At 46.7% G+C, this 12,712-nt stretch overlaps 1 protein-coding gene across 3 annotated transcripts in view; it reads right to left on the bottom strand.

Annotated features, from left to right (window-relative positions):
- The window catches only part of CACNA2D3 (calcium voltage-gated channel auxiliary subunit alpha2delta 3), a 903,947-nt gene extending 891,553 nt beyond the window's left edge, over nucleotides 1-12,394 (bottom strand). For 2 of the 3 annotated variants that reach the window (XM_027522771.1, XM_027522769.1), the window contains exons 1-2: nucleotides 12,158-12,394; nucleotides 11,405-11,486 (exon numbers count right to left, since the gene is read on the bottom strand). In XM_027522771.1, coding sequence (XP_027378572.1) covers nucleotides 11,405-11,486; nucleotides 12,158-12,279 — 204 coding nt within the window. In that variant the 5' untranslated portion in view covers nucleotides 12,280-12,394. The remainder of the gene's footprint in view (nucleotides 1-11,404; nucleotides 11,487-12,157) is intronic. The other variant, XM_027522770.1, reaches the window with a different exon arrangement.
- Between the last annotated feature and the right edge of the window lie 318 nt (nucleotides 12,395-12,712).

The raw sequence follows: 12,712 nt of genomic DNA, 5'->3' as shown, positions 1-12,712 counted from the left end.
TGTAGTCAGGCTCCTCTGCCCATGGAATTTTAGGGACAATGCTTGTCTATTCTTTAGGCAAGAATATTGGAGTGGGTTGTCGTTTCCTACTCCAGGGGATCCTTCTGACCCAGAGATTAGACCTGAGTCTCTTGCGTCTCCTCATTGGCAGGCAGCTTCTTTACCACTCAGCCACCTGGGAAGCCCCTTCATTGATGTCAAGTGGGGCACAAACCTCTGCTCACTGAGCTGTTTGGACATGCTGCAGTATATTGAGTTAATGGAAATTTCACTGATGATGGAAACGGGTAGGAGTAAAGCCATATGTTACGACTCGTAGCCAAAGATTACCTACCTCCAATGGGTTTACTGCCCCCCACACCTATTGTTCTTCTAACACTATTTCTCCGCCTCTGCCTTGACAAAACACAATGGAAACGGTATTTCGGATGGCGCAGGTACAAAGAGCCAAACGCCTGCCCCGTGTCTCTCTCACTTTGCTTTGCAAATTACAGTACACAGGGATTACAAGAACAAAAGTGACTTCCACAACTGCCCACCTGTTCTGTACAAGGGATGGGATGGGAAGAATTAGGAAAAGAAAGCAAAAAAAAAAAAAAACCAATCCACCTCCATGGAAACATAATGAATACATCTGTTTGCCTTTGTGCCCCTGTCAGATTAAATGTGCAAGACATATATGGCCTTAATCCTATGAACTCATTGTGGGATCAAAGTGACTAAAATTCCAGAAGTTTCTCTTGCTCTTCATTAATAACGAAGTAGAAACCATAAGTGAGCGTGGCCCCGAGAACTAAGGCTTCCCAGGTGCCACATACTGTTCAAAGCTACGTCATCTATGTTCTACCATCTGGCCCTCCCCCAAATCCTATGATACAGGAGCTTTTATTGTTAAGGTCCAGAGAGATAAAGTTAGTGACTGACAGAGTGGAATTCAAACCAAGGCCCAGAGAGATAAAGTTAGTGACTGACAGAGTGGAATTCAATACAAAGCGCATGCTTTGGAAAAAAAAAAACTCTTCAGGGTCTTCCCTGGTGGTCCAGTGGTTAAGAGTCTGCTTGCCAATCCAGGGGACACAGGTTCAACCCCTGGTCCAGGAGGATCCTACACGTCGTGTCGCAGCTGAGCCCGTGTGCCACAACTACTGAGCCTGTGTGCCCTAGGGCTTGTGCTCCGAAACGAGATGCCACCACCGTCAGAAGCTCACGCGCCACAAGCAGAGAAAGCCAGGTGCAGCAACAAAGATCCAGTGCAGCCAAAAGTTAAAATTAACAAAATTTTAAAAATAAATAAAGGTTTTTTAAAAATCTCCTTTCAGCTGTGCATGGCTCACCACAATAGAAATCTAGACCCTGCTTATTTAACTTATATGCAGAGTACATCATATGAAATGCCAGCCTGGATGAAGCACAAACTGGAATCAAGATTTCCGGGAGATATATCAATAACCTCAGATATGCCGATGACACCACCCTTATGGCAGAAAGTGAAGAGGCACTAAACAACCTCCTGATGAAGGTGAAAGAAGAGAGTGAAAAAGCTGGTTTAAAACATTAAAAAAGACTAAGATCATGGTATCCAGTCCCATCACTTCATGGCAAATAGATGGGAAAACAATGGAAACACTGACAGACTTTATTTTATTGGGCTCCAAAATCACTGTGGATAGTGACTGCAGTCATGAAATTAAAAGACACTTGCTCCTTGCAAGAAAAGCTATGACACCGTATTAAAAAGCAGAGGCATTACTTTGCCAACAAAAGTCCAGCTAGTATGGTTTTTCCAGTAGTCATGTATAGATGTGAGAGCTGGACCATAAAGAAAGCTGAGTGCCGAAGAATCGTTGCTTTTGAACTGTGGCGTTGGAGAAGACTCTTGAGATTTCCTTGGACAGCAAAGAGATCAAACCAGTCAATCGTAAAGGAAATCAACCCTGAATATCACTGGAAGGACTGATGCTGAAGCTCCAATACTTTTGCCACCTGTTGTGAAGAGCCAGCTCATTGGAAAAGACCCTGATGCTGGGAAAGATTGAAGGGAGGAATAGAAGGGGACGACAGAGGATGAGATGGTCGGATGGCATGAGCCTGAACAAACTCTGGGAGATGGTGAAGGACAGGGAGGCCTGGAGTGCTGCAGTCCGCGAGGTCACAAAGAGTCAGACACGACTGAGCAACTAAACAACAGATTCTTTCCTGGAAGCCCAGAATTTCAAAGAAGGAAATGCAAGGTCAAGTTTATAACATTGGGGGGCTGAGGGGGGGGGCGGTTCTCAACCTTGGTGGTATTTCCAAGGGCAAATTTTACCACTGATTCCATTTTAACACACAACACTAAAGTCTTGGGAAAAGGAATCAAACCATCAGGTGTGAGAAACAGACCCTCAGGACACAAACTCAGGGACCTGAGCAAACAGATAAAGAGCAGGTTTGACTTTTGGAGGAAAACGTGATGGGAAATGCTCCCTACTTTTTGCCGAATGGCTGAGGCCTTGTGCCTTAGCCGAGACTGAATCGTGCTCAGGAGCTCCGCAAGGTTATTCTTTTCCTTGGCAGCTCTGGTTGAGCAGGTAAGGTACTCAACAGCCCCACTTCTGCCCTGGCAGCCAGGGGCCCTCCAGTCAACCTGTCCTGTCTCCCTTAGGAACCATTCTTGGCCCATCATGGCACAAGCTCCCATGGAATGAGGGAAGTCCTTCCCCAACTCGTGGGGGCCCATCGCCCACAAAGTCAGTCTTTGCTGCCAACAGAAAATCTCCTAAAAGCCCACCCGAGGAAGCACATCTAGGGGAAATAAACCAGAGAGGCCTCCAGCATCCCACCCATCCGGCCCTTCTCATCCTGCTGAGGTCCTGACGACCCCACTGAAGCAGGTGCTGAGGCGGGAGCAGCCCACATAGGTGACACACACTGCAGAGAAAAGTCAAAGGCTTGGGGGTCAGAACATTCCCATCTGAGTCCAGCCCCACCACGTGGCAAGCGCTCCATCTCCCTGAGCTGCAAGCCACTGGTGACAGGTAGAAAACAGGCCACCTCCCAGTGCAACTAAAGACCCCAGCAGACACTTTGCATTATCTACTTTAATACAAAGAATGCTTGGCTCATTAAACTCTCCCCAAAAAAGTCCATTTCCTTCCTGTCAGGTCCCACTGAACAGTCTGTTCTCCTGAGCCAGTTAGAATCTTGGTAGAATTTAAGAAGCCTCCAGTGCAGTCAGACTCTGTGGTTCCATCAGTCCCGGGTACCAGTGGTTTGGGGGTGATTTTCTAAACTATATGGCCCTTCCTCAATTGATCCACCACCTGCACAGCAGGGCAAGCCAGGAAGGGGGTACCAGGAAGCCCCTGAGGTAGTTCTTCAACCCCAGTGTCTCATGTGGGCATCACCCCGACTCTAGGAGAAAGTGAGCCGGCTTTCTCGGCTGGGTCTGGGCAGAGGCTGGGTCCACTGTGGTCTCCTCCTCCCGCTCTGCAGTGCCTGGCTCCTCAGGCTCCTCCTGTCAGGCGCCAGGTGGGACCACCGTCCTCCCTGTCGGCACCTGGCACCCACTGCCCCCTTCAGGCACTTGTTCATTTGCGTCTATGGAGCTGGCCCCACAGATGCTCAATGACGGTTATCTGAAGAGCTCGTCTCTGTCTCACGCCACCAATAACGACTTCCACAGCTCAATCGCGGAAAGCTTCTACGTGCCAGGCACCGTGCTAAGTGCTTTACGCCTTTTATTTTATTTAATGTTCATCACAGCCTGTAAAGTAGAAGATCCTGGCCTCCTCTCACATTGGAGGGAGCAGGTTCAGAAGCGTCATGCTGCAAGGTGACCCAGCTAGGAAACGGCAGATCTGGGACTCAACGCCAAGTCCATCTGATGCCAAACCCTGTCCTCTCAGCTGTTTTCTTGGGTTCTAATTGTTTTCGAAGTAATTTCCCAGATGTTATCTCATTTAATCCTCCAAAACACCCACAAAGTAGGGTAATGCAGGTATTACTCACATTGTTTTCAAACAGGAAGGGGGGATGAGAAAAGGTCACACAAAGACAAGAGAACACAGCAGCAGTGCGGCCAGGCAAGCAGACTCCGGAAGCCCAGCTGGGTCACCTGGGGGCAGCTGCTTCGTTTCCACAAGCCTCAACTTCCAAATCTGAAAAATGGGGTGACTGGTAGTGCCTGAGTCATCAGGTAGCTGAGAGAATCCAGTGGGATGACACGTCAGGTGTTTATCTGGTACCTGGAATGTAGGAACTCCTGAGGGAATGCTACCTGTTCTTACTATCAGATTAGACCGTTTGCTCAAGGCCACTCAGGAAATACCTACAGAAAAGACAAGAAGACAAACATCACAGCTTTTAGACTCCTAAGCCAGTGACCTTTTTCTATGCTTTAACAGCACTGCAGCTTCCAAGATGTATGTCTCTGAAAACGCTCCAAGCTCTGCACCTATTACAATGATGAAAAAAGATGGGCAAAGGACGCCTCCCCAGCTGACTGTGGCCAGAACATCAAAATAGAATGAGAGGATGAGCTACCCAGCAGGGAAAAGAAAAAGCCAAAATGAGCACGACCTGTCCTGCAGGGAGCTTCACCCGAGTTCCAATGGGCCCCCTCCTTGCTGTGATGCCCGGCTATCATCATCTTGAAATTCTTCATAACTTTTTAACAAATGGAACTACATTTTGCTTTCCCACTGGGTCCCACAAATTATGTCAGTGGTCCCCAACCTATCTGGCACCAGGGACCCTTTTCATGAAAGACCATTTTTCCATGGGAATGGGGATGGGGTGGATGGTTTGGGGATGATTCGAGTGCATTACATTTATCGTGCATTTTATTTCTAGTATTATTACATCAGCTCACCTCAGATCATCAGGCACGAGATCCCGGAGATTAGGGACCCCTGATGTAGCTGGTCCTGGTCTCAGCAGGTCCTCCACTGCAGCTGCCTATAATGTCTCAGATGCCGGACAAACCTGAGCCTGGCGGACTGGATCATTTGGCTCTGTCCTAACACCCCAGTTCACCCCCTCAAGCCGCACTTGCTAGCAGCCCAAGAGGACAAGGACAACTTTCCCCATCAGCAGGCAACATCTGGCACATTCTGTGATGAGCAGCCTCCGTTTCTACTGGCATGCGTGCACATGCATGCACAAACTTAATAAGTGGTAAGGACATGTACCAGCACCAAATATCATCTGGCAGTTGCTTCACTCAAAATGAATAACCAGAAGTCTGGTCTGCGAACCCACAGCCATACATTAACCATGTCCAACTTGCCTGTCCGGATTGTTTACGTGGTAATAGCTCCCTTAACCTTGGGAGGGTACTGTTTTCCAATACTGGATGCCAAGATAAATACACGGCAGGGCACAAAGTGAAGAAAGAGGCATCTATTTCTTGTCAAGAGATAATGCTCTCCTTTCCAATATGGCCTTGAACTGCCCATTAATAGGTGGCTACTGAGTTGTTTATTTCCATAATCTTGAAGTGGGATAACTGAGAAGCTCAGCAGCATCTAACCATGATAAACCTTATATGTAATGCCTTATTTAAACAGCCTTGGAATGAGCACCCAACAAGTGTTATACCATTTGTTAAATACACCCTGCACCCTTTGCAAAGTTATGCCTGTAAAATGACTTTCTCCTGAAAAGTAGACACGCTGGCTACACAGAGAAATCCCTTAAAATACATCAGCTGAGCAGATGCCTCACCTGCAGAGGGTGAGCTGAGGTCCAGGTCGGACTGTCAGGAAAAAGTCTCTGAGGCTGGCTTCGCATTTCAGGGACCACCAGCTAAATGTGCTGGCCACTAAATACTCAGGGAAATCAAGCATCCTCCCCTTCTTCTCCATGTTCTTCTCTTGAAGGAGAAGCTCACTTTTGCTTAATGGACCAGAGAGGGCTGATGAAGATTCTATCGATATTGCCAGGATCCTGACATGAGGAACTTTCCCTCTCGCTCCATGATACACAAAAGCCTCACTGCAGCCACTGGAGATGAAGCAAAGGCCATTATGTCTCTTGTATAAAAATCACACTAAAAGAGTAGTGGGGGAGGGGGACTCTCATACGCTAATTCATAGGCTGGCATTTTCGATATCTATTTCATTTTTTCTCAGTCTCGGCCATAGCAAATCTCTAAGTCCAATCAGAGTGTCCCAGGGAACATGCAAGCTGTGAAAAGTCTCTGTCTGGAGGACACTGTGGATCTCAGTTTGGGAGGCTGTTTTGACAAGCACTGTGACTGCAAAAGATGGGGACCCCTGAAATAAGCACCACTCACTTCTGACAGAGGCTGTATACTTGGATAAAGAAAAAGCCATGAGTTGGTATCTGTAATGAGAGATCCGGAATAATGACAGTCCAGAAACAAAGGATCCTTGAGAGAATGTACACCTCTTTCTGGAAGCCCGACACAGCAAGTCATTCACTGCTCCAGGTGTGCAGGAGCACTAAACACCTGGCGAGGGCGGATCGATGACAGAAAAACCTGAATCCCCACACTTGACTTCCACAAATGTGTGCTCCAAAGTGCAGGATGATGAGATAGCCGGCAAGGTCACAGGTGCCCAAGGTACTGTTTCACATTTCTTTTACTTCTGTTCATCCTGATACATGGCTAGTGTGAGTGGGTGATAGTTGCTCAGTCATGCCTGACTCTTTGCAACCCCATGGACTGTAGCCTGCCAGGCGCCTCTGTTCATGGAATTCTCCAGGCAAGATTACTGGAGTAGGTTGCCATTTCCTTTTCCGGATACATGGCTATGTCTTCTTCAAAACTGGAAACGTTATCTGTGCTTGCCCCTGCCAGACAGACTTTATGAGGTGGCTTGGTACTCGTGTGTTTGCCTAAAAGCACATTGGTGTTAGAATAAATAAGACAAGATAAAACTAGCCTGAGAGCACCAGAGAAATTGATCAAATGTAATAACTACATTGGATTAAAAACCTGAAGTTTACCTCCGATGAGAAAACCATGCCTACATTTTCACCTCCCTTAACTTTGACTAGCAGTTGTAAATCTGAGCAATGCAGGCTGCAGCAGCTCCTAATAAGGGAAAAAGCAAAGCAGAAATATTTCTGGCAGAAAAGAAACTTTGAGAAAAAGAAGGAAAAAAAAAGAAAAGAACAAAAGAGGCTCAGACTTAACAAAGTCATACAAAAAGAACTTTATCTGGTCAGCAAGTGACCAAGCATGAGTGTATAAATGCAATAAGATATATACGTGGGTAAGATGCGGGAAATGAATTCTAACTGGTTTAGCCTGCTCTGCTGATGTCCTGGTGATTAAGCTAATGAGACCAATAAACTGCCCTGAAAGACTGAAAACTGTCATTTCCAAGATTTTAAGACTTTGAAAAATAATCTGCCAGGGAGAAGTCCAGTAATTGAAGTGGTGCCATGAATTAAAACGTGGGCAGCATAGGTTGAATGCATTAATCTCGCAGGATGACAAATAACTGTGTTTATTCAACAAAAATGTTCAGCCAAGTAGCGCCTCCCAGTAAAAGCAATCCATAGTGTCAGGCTTCCTATAGACAGTACAGCGCTGCTACCTAATTCCTGATAAGTGAATACTCCTATTTAATTATTTAAAAGACCATCGATTTCCACATTGATGAAAAGTCATAATTATCAAAATGGCATAAAGACCCAACCTTTCACTCTGCTGACTCTGTCCTGTGGAAAGAGATATCACATTCATGTATTAAAGCCGCCCTCTCAATAAATAGTTGGTAACGCAAAAAACTGGTTATGCATTCCAAGGAGAGCACATTTGATAAATGCGGCACGAGGCGTCCAAGGTAAATGTCAATTCTTTTCTAGCATTAACGGCAGAGACACACAGTACCTGTATTTCTGCTGTGTATTTATCACCATGATTCTGGAAAATGTAATTAGAACCCTTCATTCCCATGAACATACATTCCCTGAATGCAGAACTACATAGAACGACAAATCCAGCTCCGACCAAATTCTCCCAGAGAGGGACGAAATGAGAATCACATCAGTTTAATACCTTTTATTGTGAATGTTAGGGGTGTGGAGCCCATGCATTTAACAGCCTAGGTTACTGGACCTACTAGAATGCTTCTCACTGAATCCCAAAATAGAAAGGTAATGAAACTGTGCCTCTCCAAGAGAACCCACACAAAGCGCATTCTCTGGGGAAAATGAAGCAAGATAGAGGCAGCTGAATATTGGCATGAATATGTCAAATACGAAAGTTAATTAAAAGTTGAAGTGAATGGAAACCCCTGCAGTATCTGCCAGCTAAAGAGGGCAGGACACAGGCACACAGCCGCATGAGAGCTTCGCTTTCAGGCGCCCAAGGTCCTCTAACAACCAGAAAAACCTCTCAAAATTGACTCCAACTCCAACATTCAAGTCCCACGTTCTTCCATTCTGCGTTGGAAACAGTCTACTTTGCTAAAAAGCAGATTCTTTTTTTAATACAATCAAAAATATCCTCTTTATAAAGAACTAATAGATTGCTATTCCTGCACTAGGCAAAGAAAACAAAAAGAGAAAAAATAGGAAGTCTGGCAGTGGATATCAGATACATTATTGTAAGCTAACACCATGGTAATGAACAAAGAGACAACTAATTAAATATTCTCCTTTCTAAATCCATGACAATGAGGCACATTATTAAATACCTATATTTACATTGATAAAATCAGTGATAATACTGCTATCTTGAATTATATTATCTAAAAAAAACCTGTTACCCTATTACGAAAATGGCAGTTTTCCCAGTCTCCAAACCCCTTAAAATAGGTGGCCTATTATTATTGAACTTACATTCACAATAACTATTTTGCAAAGTTTTTGCCTTGGTTCAAAAATTAATAAACTTCCATTCTAAAATGAACACCTTGCATCAATTCATAACATTAAATGTCAATTAGAAAAATCACATAGAGTACATAGAATTGTTCAGTGGTATACAATATACCTTACTTAACTGAAATCAAGTTTAAATGTCTATGCCTTAAAAGTATAATTACAATCTATCATGCAACACCCTTGAGTCCTCTTACTGCAGTGTTAATGTATTGTTCAATCAAGTTTCCAAATTCGTTTCGAGAATAACTTAAGTGTCAAAGATGCAATGATGTGACAGAAGGGTACAGAAAGTTTTGACTCAGAGTAGTAATGTCTCATGCAAATGGCCAGAAACTTAAAAAGAAGAGAAAGGCAACTGTCTGCTTGCTTTTCCAAATGATGCTACACCTCCCCACACTCTGAGCACCTCGCATCTTTTCTCATTCATACTCTGAGCTCTCTAAATCAGTCTTCTTTGTTGATTATAAAGATACAATCATATTGAAGGGCAACGGGCCAAGACAGCCCAAAGATATCTCCCCAAGTTGTCTACCACACCCTGCTCCATGGAAGTCCTTGCCTAGCCAGAGAAAGCCATGAGTATTGGAGGGCGTCATGGTCGGTGATTGCAATCCAGAGCAGAAGAAATGCCCACCTCAGCACCTAATGCCCAGCAACACCTCACCTTCCCCTTGGTATCAGATTACAGAATGCCAGGCAACAGTAAGAAATGACAACAAAGACATAAACAGCTGGAAATAATTACCTAATTGTCCAGCTGTAAACATGACAAAAGCAAAGTAAGGCTTGTGAATGCAGTATCAGAAAGGATGCTGATGAGAAGGTAAGAGAAGGATTTTAGCTTTCTCCAACTTGCTGTCAGAGAGTAGCCAATAATATGCTTGGCTGAAGGGATTTTGGGTGGTGTGTGTGTGTGTGAACTTCAGAGAGAAGGAAAAAATATATTTCATGGGCTCCTACAAAATATGAGTATAAGATATGTAAGCACAATAAAAAAAAAAGTGCTCACAGGCTCTGAGGAGATACTTTCAGAGTTGCTATAACTAAACTACAACAGGCAGATGAAAAATATTTCTTTAAAGTTATACAAAATATCCTCTTTTTAAAAGCATAAGCTAAATACACAGGCAATGCAATAGGCCAGAACTCTTCACATAAAACATCTGACACACAGGCAAAATGCCAAAGCAGGGTACAGACTGGTCCAGATTAAAAGAACACAAGCAAAAGAAGCGACTCCTATAAACTGAGAGGCAGGTCACAGGTATGTGAATTATCATTGTCCATAAAGGCACATCATAACCTCAAGCTTTTATCAACTGCCTATAATTCAACGAACTCCGTCCCCAGATAACAGTTGAGAAAACAGTCTTTCCAAGGTTTCAGAGAATATGGCTACTGGCAGTTTTTAAGCCAGGCTAACCTCTGTCATTCCATTGTGGGATGATGTTTCATTACAATATTTAGATTCCATGTGACAAACTGTTTCATACAATGTCCCCCAAAACGCTACTCTCTACAGCAGAATGCCATAAATAAAATACGTACTTGGTTACCAGGCAGCATGCATGATACATATGTTACATTGGCCCAAAAAGCACAGCTTTAAATGCTTAAAAGTTAACTTAACAATTTAAGCTGTTTGTACCCATTTTCAGAGAATTACCCCTAAATGCCAATTTTATTTTCTATCTTTGAGAGAATTCTTGGATTAACCCTATTGATTTGTTAACTTGAAATTCTTTTTTATCTCCTCTAATCTCTCCTCCCCAGCCTATTTCCCCTTGCCCCCTTTTTTTCCCTTGGAGGGGAGTGCAAAGGACTGTATATCTCACAGTGTAATTTTAAGCATAATGCTGCCTGTTTGAATTAAAATTGATGCAGCTTCTGATAAAAGCCTAATAATCAATTCTCCATTCTCATTACTCTCCAGAATATATGGACGCGGACCAACGTCTTAAGTTTGTGGACTACTCTCATAGGTTATTACCCAGCAGTGCAGCTGAGTGGAAAGATAACCACATTCATTCTCCTTATCTGTAATGATGTAATGCATGCTAGCCCTGGGTCTAGATGATTGGGGAATAATGGGATTGTACAACTGCAGGGATGACAAACAATAGTGCAGCGTCTTTCTCTGATACACTGAACCCCAGCCTGCAGCGTGGGCAAGGTGAAAGGCATCATAACATGGGCACTGACGCTGCCCCTTGCACGAAGTTAGCGTTTTTTGACCAGAGGAGCATCTGCTCTCACACTGAAACAGCAATCCCGACACTGAGAGGAGAGCCATGCAAAAAACACTCAGTTTCCGAGCCTCGGCCAGGACAGTGCCACTGAGTATCCTGCTTTTCTTTGTGTATCGAATCGAGTGTCATCTAAAAATAACCGGTTGGTAGGGAGAAGTCACCGGCACAATATATTGCCAAGAAACCGGGGGATCAGAGACACCTCTGATAACTGATGCTGCTCTGGGTTCACGTTTGTTTGGAAAACTAAATCTGCCTCCATTTTCTGTGCTGGAAAAAATCATCGCTTCCTGCCACCACAGAAACCTTACCTTTTGCAGAAGCTGGGAGCCGGAGTACTTCGCGGCAATAGATTTTATCTCTCCACCAAAAGCAGAGGCCCAGAGCTTCACCCTAGAGGGAGAAAGGGCACAGGAACAAATGTAACACCGTGTCACAGTCAACACGCACGCACACGCACACACGGGGACTGTGGCTGAAGGAGCCGGGAGGTATAACATCGGAGGAAAAAAAAAAAAGAAAAAGCGCCTTGGTAGAAACTGCCAGCACCAAACTGCAGAGCGCACCGCGGGAGGGGGCTCGAGGGGGGGTCACATAGTTCAAAATGCGCAAAGTGCCCCCAGTCTCTCTGGAAAGATCACTAAATTTTATTTCAATCATTGCCTGAGAACTTGACCACCCAAACGGGGCATCACCTGGCAAAGATTAGTCGGAAGAAATTCACCCGCCCTCCCCCGCCCCGCAAAGAAGTGAGACGGCAAGATAGCAAAGAGCCCGGTAAATAAACGGCCCATGGAAGTTGGATGTGGTAAACAGGCTTCAAAGTTCGTGCTGTCACTGGCGGTGAGCCTCTCCTGGTCTCACTCGCCAGCCCGGGGAGGGGGCGAGGGACTCCCACCCCAGCCTGGCCGCCCCACGCGGGTGCGGGCCGGCAGGTGCGAGAGACGAGGCCGACGACCGCGGCAGGTCCTGTCCGGCCGCACCTGCAGGAGCCCAAACTTGGGCACAGCGGGTCGCGGGCGGCCGGAATCCCCTCCCGGGGCGGTGCAGGACCCCGCACTTACACGGAGAGAGGGATCTGCTGCTCCGAGCGCACCACGTCCCCCAGCGCGGCGTAGAGAAGCGCGGCGGTCAGGAGCGCCCAGGGCCCCCGGGACGCGCGGCGCTGCCAGCCCAGTCCGGCCATGCTGGGCTCCCTCCGACGCGCCGGCAGCAGCGACAGAAGCGGCCGTGGGGAGCTGCGCCGAGCGGGCGGTGGGCGAGCGCGCTGGGCTGCCTGCTCCGCGCCGCCCCGCCTGCCTCTCGCGCGCCGGGCGCACTTGGGGAGCAGAAAAAGGAGCGGGGCGGGGGGGTGCGGGGGGGGCGGAGGGCGGAGAGGAGGAGGGAGTGGGGAGAGGTGGAGAGGGAGGCAGGCGGGGGAGGAGGCAGGGAGACGCGCCTCTCGCAGCGGCGGCCGCCCGGCCCCGCCTCGGCGGCCCCGGGAGTCCGGCGGGCCGCGGCGGGAGGGCGGGAGGCGCCGCGCGGGCGGGGACTTGCAAACTCGCGTGTCCTTGGCCGCGGCGGAGCGCGCCCTGCCCCGCCCGGCCCACTGCGGCCGCCGAGTTCTCCACAACTCCGCA

Source organism: Bos indicus x Bos taurus, chromosome 22 (assembly GCF_003369695.1).
Source record: "Bos indicus x Bos taurus breed Angus x Brahman F1 hybrid chromosome 22, Bos_hybrid_MaternalHap_v2.0, whole genome shotgun sequence".
Classification (NCBI taxonomy): Eukaryota; Metazoa; Chordata; class Mammalia; order Artiodactyla; family Bovidae; genus Bos; species Bos indicus x Bos taurus.
This window is presented reverse-complemented; position numbering and strand designations above follow the sequence as displayed.